Raw genomic sequence first — 7,177 nt, forward strand, 5'->3', positions numbered from 1 at the left:
TTATTTTTGGGACAGAGAGACAGAGCATGAACGGGGGAGGGGCAGAGAGAGAGAGAGACACAGAATCGGAAACAGGCTCCAGGCTCCGAGCCATCAGCCCAGAGCCTGACGCGGGGCTCGAACTCACGGACCGCGAGATCGTGACCTGGCTGAAGTCGGACGCTTAACCGACTGCGCCACCCAGGCGCCCCAGTAGGCTGGAATCTTAATAACTGGGAAGCTCCTTACTGACATTTTCCGATAAATTAAAAAGTCCAGCATGCAACGAAATACACCTTCTTTTTTTTTTTTCTCCAGATCCACACGTTAATCAAATTCAGCGGGCGAATGGGGAGCCTCTGAGAGGCAACTCTCCTTCCAGTTACCCTCAGAGCCCATCCTTGGCTGGTGTGAAATCACCATGGAGATGCTCTCGGAAAAGAAAACACGTAATTGCTTCTCAGGGGGAGGGCCAGATGTAGTAAATAATAGCTATGGAGATGTTATCCACCAATGATAAGAAAAATAATGAAAATCTGTCCCGTTTTGGAAGGGCATGATTATTAAATAGCACTTTTACATGTGCATTTCTTCCTTGCCTCCTTCCTTACCCTTTGTTATTATTTCAGCATCCTTCACCCGGTATGTCTTTATCCCCTAGTTCAGCCTATAATTTTCGTGTAGTTCTCTGCTAACCTAGGATCCCCATCATAAGTTCTTTTTGTGGTATTTGGAATCCCGTTTATATGATGGTTTCTAAAGCTTTACCTCTCTTTTAAAGGCAAGTTTATGCTTCAAAGCACTCTGTATAAAAGGACTGGAATTAACATTAGTTATGGAAGAATGTACTCCCTTTTTGTTGTCTCATAAAATCCTCATAAAATTTCTATTTTGGTGTCATTATTCCCATTCTACAGACAAAATATTGAGACTCACTTTGCCAAGACTAATACCTGAGAAGTGATGGATTTGGAATTCAAATACGCAGTTTTCTAAGCAACTCCAAAATTCACGTAGTGTCCTCTGAACATCATTTATTAATAGCAAACATAACAAAAGCCCATGGTTTGTTAAGGGGAAAATAACCTCTATATGAACACTTATGTTATTTTTTTTCTTTTTACTGACGGTGTCCCCCAAATGACTACGGATGTGCCAGAAAATGTCTCCGTTGTGGACCCTGAATTCAAAGTTGATGTCTGTGCCTTGTCAGTTTAAATTGCACACGGTAAAATAACGCATTTACAGAGTAAGATGAAGACAACTAAAAAGAAATATAGAAATATGTAGCAGGCAAGGGGGAAAACGCGTGAAATGGTAGTGCTGATTTTATGAATTCTTGCTATATGTCAGTCATTATTTACATATGGGTTGTGGCACATGGTTTTAGGTAATAGTTTAAGACTATCGGGGCACCTGGGTGGTTCAGTCGGTTAAGCGTCCAACTTCGGCTCAGGTCATGATCTCACAGTTCGTGAGTTCGAGCCCCGCGTCGGGCTCTGTGCTGACAGCTCGGAGCCTGGAGCCTGCTTCACATTCTGTGTCTCCCTCTCTCTCTGCCCCTTCCCTGCTCATGCTCTGTCTCTCTCTGTCTCAAAAATAAATAAACATTAAAAAAAAAAACAACTTTAAAAACAAAAAGACTATCAACTACTCTCTGATTTCCATCACGACATAATACAGTGATTTGCACTGTCTCACACAACTGAGATTCAATTAATTAAAATTGAATAAAATTTAAAATCCAGTCTCTTGGTTGCACCAGCCACATTTCAAGTACTCACTAGCCACCTGTGAATTGGAAAGCACAGGTATAGAACCCAGAACATTCTCATCATTCTAGAAAGTTCTATTGGACGGTATCATGTGATTGACTCCTTGATTAAATCCTTACACGTTACATGATTCAAGAACAAAACTGTAGCTCAGAATTCTTAGAAAAAGCCATGAGCAGAGCTGGAAGTGACTCTTGGGTAATGCTGATGCACTGTGTGGAGGGGATTAAAGGCAGACAGGGACTTTGGCGCAAATAACAGGGCATTTTATTCGTGTATGATGGAGTACTAGCCAGGTAGTTCGAACTGATTTCTTCCCCCCTCCTCACTAAGTGCAGAAGCATTCGCAGGGCCTGTGTAACCAGCAATGACAGCTAACTAGTGTGCAAACAGAAAGCATTGTCTCCTCAGACCTGATGCGAGGATTAATTCTTTCTCTACGAATCAAATCTCATGTCTATTACATTCCTTTTCCTTTTCCTTTTGGATAATTAGAAATAAAAAGTACCTGGTGATTGCTAGTGATAAGGACAGTCTCATTCTAATAATATAAAATTCCATGCTAAACTTCCAGGTTAAAGCCTTGCCCCCTCTCTAGCTTCTCTGCGTTAGGCTGGAAGTCCGTAACGGTCAAGAAGGGGCATGGCCGACCTTTTTATATCCCTATCGTGTGCTTCACCTCCAGAGTTGGAGCCACAGGAGGCAAAAGAAGTACCGGAAAGGAAAGTCCCATTTTAATCAGGTGGAGAAGGCAGGACATTACCAGCTTTGCTGGAAATACCCCTGGGCAAAGGAAATCCCCAAAGCCCAGGACGAGGTACCACCAACCATGCTTGTCTGAATGTGAGCATCTGTGTGGTCTTGTTGGAGAAATCTTGCAATTAGCAGACAGGTACTCTGAGACGGGCTCCAAACATAAATGGTTGAAGACTCTAACAACTTGAAATAAAAGTATTTAGCTGAAAAAAAAAAAAATTGAGGAGCTAATACCTGAGAAAACGGTTGGAGACCAAATAGAACAAGAACTTAGAAATAAGTAAGATTTGTATACTCAGAAATGAAGGGGCGACGTATCTTTTTAAAATACTCAATGAAAGATCTTGGAATTCAGCATATCGGTTTTTAAAATAAAAATGTATAGATGGACTGATTAGGAGAATGGATAGCGCTGAAGAGAGAATTAGTTCGTCGGAGGATGAAAACAGAGAATTGTCACAGAATGTAGCCCAGAGGAATCTACTGTTATTCCTTACAGACAATTTTGTTCTTTGCCTTTTCTACCCATTATTTAAATTTTTTAACAATTAAAACATGTATGTAATCTGTGTAATTAAAAATAAAGGTAATTTATACCTTTTTAAAGTAAACAAGAAACAACGTATGCTCATTATAGCATATTTTGGAAATGAAGAAAAGCTGAAAGGAGCGCCTGGGTGGCTCCGTCAGTTAAACGTCCGACTTCAGCTCAGGTCATGATCTCACGGTTCGTCGGTTCAAGCCCTGTATCGGGCTCTATGCTGACAGCTCAGAGCCTGGAGCCTGCTTTGGATTGTGTCTCATCCTCTGTCTGCCTTTCCCCCACTTGTGCTCTGTCCCTCTCTGTATCTCAAAAATAAATAAATGTAAAAAAAAAAAAATTTTTTTAAAAAAAAGAAAAGCTGAAAGATGCAAAATATTATCCTAAAAACTTAAAGCCAATGATCATTTTCTTTCTTTTTTATTAACATTTTTTCTGTTTATATTGTGCTTTAGCTACTTAGACATATGGGCTCTACATGTTATTGCTAACTTTTTAATTAAAATCTATCTTTGTCTAAGGCATTTAAGTCAATTTAAATCACATTGTTTTAGATTTCCTCCAGAAAAATAAAACTTAAAGTAATTAGCTATTTAAATATAAGTGCACTAATGGTTTTAGCCACCAAAGAAAGGTTTCACAACAGGCTGCACAGATTAGTAACGCCATTAATCTCTGTAATTTTATCGTTTTTATTTTCCTTTGTTAGATATATAACAAAGGGCAAACCTGCAAAGGGAAACATTCAGCTTAGTGGGTGCAAGGAATCTACTTCTTACTGAAAGTAGCTCAGATGGGGCGCCTGGGTGACTCAGTTGGTTAGGTGTCTGACTTTGGGACAGGTCATGATCTTGCAGTTCGTGAGTTCAAGTCCTGCGTTGGGCTCTATGTTGACAGCTTGGAGCCTGGAATCTGCTTCAGATTCTGTGTCTCCCTCTTTCTCTCTGCCCTGCTCTCCCTTGCTCTCTCTCTCAAAAATAAACATTTAAAAAAAAAAAAACTTAAAAAAAAAAAGAAAAAGAAAGGAAAGTAGCTCAGAAAATTGAAAATAAAGAATTAACCAAAAAGTATTTATGTCAACAACTCAGAGATAACCATGATTAATTTTTGGCATATTTTTCTTGTGTCTTTTTTGCTTAGCTGTATAAACATAATTTGAGATCATCCCGTACTGAATTTTTAGTCTACCTTTTTTAAAACCTCACGTTGACTCGAGTTCGGCGTTTCGTCTGTGAGAGCTCACGCGGTTTCAACATGCGTATTGAGAAGTGTTATTTCTGTTCGGGGCCCATTTACCCCGGCCACGGCATGATGTTTGTCCGCAACGATTGCAAGGTGTTCAGATTCTGTAAATCCAAGTGTCATAAAAACTTTAAAAAGAAGCGCAATCCTCGCAAGGTCAGGTGGACTAAAGCATTCCGTAAAGCAGCTGGTAAAGAGCTTACAGTGGATAATTCATTTGAATTTGAAAAACGTAGAAATGAACCTGTTAAATACCAGCGAGAGCTATGGAATAAAACTATTGATGCAATGAAGAGAGTTGAAGAGATCAAACAGAAACGCCAAGCTAAATTTATAATGAACAGATTAAAGAAAAATAAAGAATTACAGAAAATTCAGGACATCAAAGAAGTCAAGCAAAACATTCATCTTATCCGCGCCCCTCTTGCCGGCAAAGGAAAGCAATTGGAAGAAAAAATGGTGCAGAAATTACAACAGGATGTGGACATGGAAGATATTTCTTAAAGATCTCACTATTTCTATTAGTGCATTTGAAAATCTCCTTAGGAGACCAAGAACTTCTAAATGATCTTTTATATTTTACATAAGGTCACTCAAATGAAAGGTATTTAAAAATACATCTCTTCTACGTTGCTCATTGCTGTCTGTAAAATATCAGATATTATGGATGTTAGATTGCATTTCCATTGTTAAACCTTCACTGATACTTACATTTATGTAAGTCATGCAACTTCTCTTTGTAAATATAGAAGTGAAGTGTAGACATAAAATGTTCCTGCCATTTGGGTAATGGCACTATGCAGTGCCATTATGGCACTATGGAAGAACTAATGACAAAAATATATTTTACATATCCCTAGCCATAAATTTTCTTTGCAGTAAAATATTAATTTTACTTTATTAATATTATAGAAGGGGGCTTAAAACAATGAACTAAAACAACCTGTATGTATGATAATTAGCCTTAAGTAATCTTTTATTTTGATTTCAGTATTTGTTTCAGTTTCTTAGAAGAGTATATGAAGCCTAATTATGTTGGAGGTGAGAGCTGAATAGCTTTTTCCTGAAATGGCACTCTATACTTTCATTTTGGAGAACACTCAATTCTGAGATTCCTGATAGAACCAGATTTTTTTTTCCAGCTTAGCAGTGGTTTAAAAGTGGAAGAATCCCAGTGCCTTTTAGGATGTTGTGTGGTTCCATTTAAAAAGCTCCTAATTGTTTTTGGATAATAGAATTTACGGTTTTTGTGTCACAAATTATTTGGACCTAAGTTCATATTTTTTGTTTAAAAGCTACTAAAAAACTATTCGTTAGCAGGAAGAAAATAACTCCCACATAGTACTGAAGTAGGAAATACAATTAAAGAAAAATATATACTGAATAATGTTTTTATATTTCTACATTTTTTGCAACTTTAAGGATATTAAGTAACTCACTTTTCACATTTTTAAGGCAGAACTTAGAATAAATTATAATCTTAGGGTTATAAAATTATAAAGTAATGGCTAAATTTTTACTTCAGTATTAGTGAAAAAGTGATCACTGGACAAAGTGTTCAGGACAAAGATCTGAATTCCAGTGTGATTTTTGCCCTTGTGTTCTTATTTGTTAAATATGAGTCATTGGTAGACAACATTATTGATAAAACAATTAGGGGAAATGATACGTGAACTCAAAGACATTTGTTAAATTATTTGAAGTTTGTACTCCATACTAGATTTATGTTTGTTTTAATATCAACATGTTTAAGGGGTGACCAGGTGGCTCAGTCGGTTAAGTATCTGACTTTGGCTCAGGTCATGATCTCACAGTTCATGGGTTGAACCCTATGTCAGGCTCTGTGCTGACAGCTCAGAGCCTGGAGCCTGCTTCAGATTCTGTGTCTCCCTCTCTCTCTGCCCCTCCCCCACTCATGCTCTGTCTCAAAAATAAACATTAAAAAAATTTAAAAAAATAAAAAATAAAAAAAATAAAACCTCACGTTATCTATAATGACTTTGCCATATTATTAGAATAATTTAAAAACAAGAAATTTATACCTTTGTGATATAGTATCATATGGATAAGCCATAACTTAGCACTCGTTGAACTTTCCGTAATGTTAAAGGAACTCAAAATTATGTTGTATAAACATTCTTACAAATAATTTTTGCCCCTATGTCATTATTCACGTAGGATAGGTGAAATTTTTTAAAGTTCTAAGATGATGTCACCAGACTGATGTCTAGTAAAGTCATGCACGTGTATACTCCCATCACATATGCAGCGTCTATCCGACTTATAGCACTGTCAGCAGCATTGAGTAATGTAGGTATTAAAACAAAAATCTTCACAAAGAGCAACAAAGGGGATGCTTCACATCCCTTTTTATTTCTAGGACGAGTCCAGAAAACAGATGTTTTTTTGTACAATTATTTTCAGTTTTAATTTTCTCCTTTGTAATTGCCCTTGAAACTTTTGCGTCTACTTTGATTTTATTTATAACTAATGCTATGGACCTAGAATTTATTTCAGTGTATTGTACGATCTATACATGATTTATTTCTAAATAAACCTCTTGTTCGTTAATGCTGTCTGTCCCAACTGAGTTTTGAAGCCAACTTTATTATGTTGCTTACTAGCTTCTCTACCAGTTCTGTTGTTTGACCTGCCTTTCTATTTTATACTCTACTCTTTTAATGACTGTAATAACATAGCACACATTTCCTGCACTACTTTCTACGTTATTTCTAGGGTGAGGGTGAGGATGAGGTTGGATGAGACCTTTGCAGAATATTCTGTGCTTCCTTTGATTCTAAAGATCTCCATAAGCCCATAGTTATTTTTAAAAATTGGGTTCCTGCTCCTATAAATTCCCTGGACTTTTGGGGTTTTTTTTAAA

General features: G+C 37.2%; 1 protein-coding gene across 1 annotated transcript; it reads left to right on the top strand.

Annotated features, from left to right (window-relative positions):
* Positions 1 to 4,258: 4,258 nt before the first annotated feature.
* On the top strand, positions 4,259 to 4,910 carry LOC131520039 (probable ribosome biogenesis protein RLP24). The gene has a single exon (XM_058743748.1). The coding sequence runs from the start codon at positions 4,306 to 4,308 to the stop codon at positions 4,795 to 4,797; it is 492 nt and encodes a 163-aa protein (XP_058599731.1). The 5' UTR covers positions 4,259 to 4,305; the 3' UTR covers positions 4,798 to 4,910.
* Positions 4,911 to 7,177: the final 2,267 nt, after the last annotated feature.

The sequence above is a fragment of the Neofelis nebulosa genome, chromosome 8, assembly GCF_028018385.1.
Source record: "Neofelis nebulosa isolate mNeoNeb1 chromosome 8, mNeoNeb1.pri, whole genome shotgun sequence".
In the NCBI taxonomy this organism is placed as follows: domain Eukaryota; kingdom Metazoa; phylum Chordata; class Mammalia; order Carnivora; family Felidae; genus Neofelis; species Neofelis nebulosa.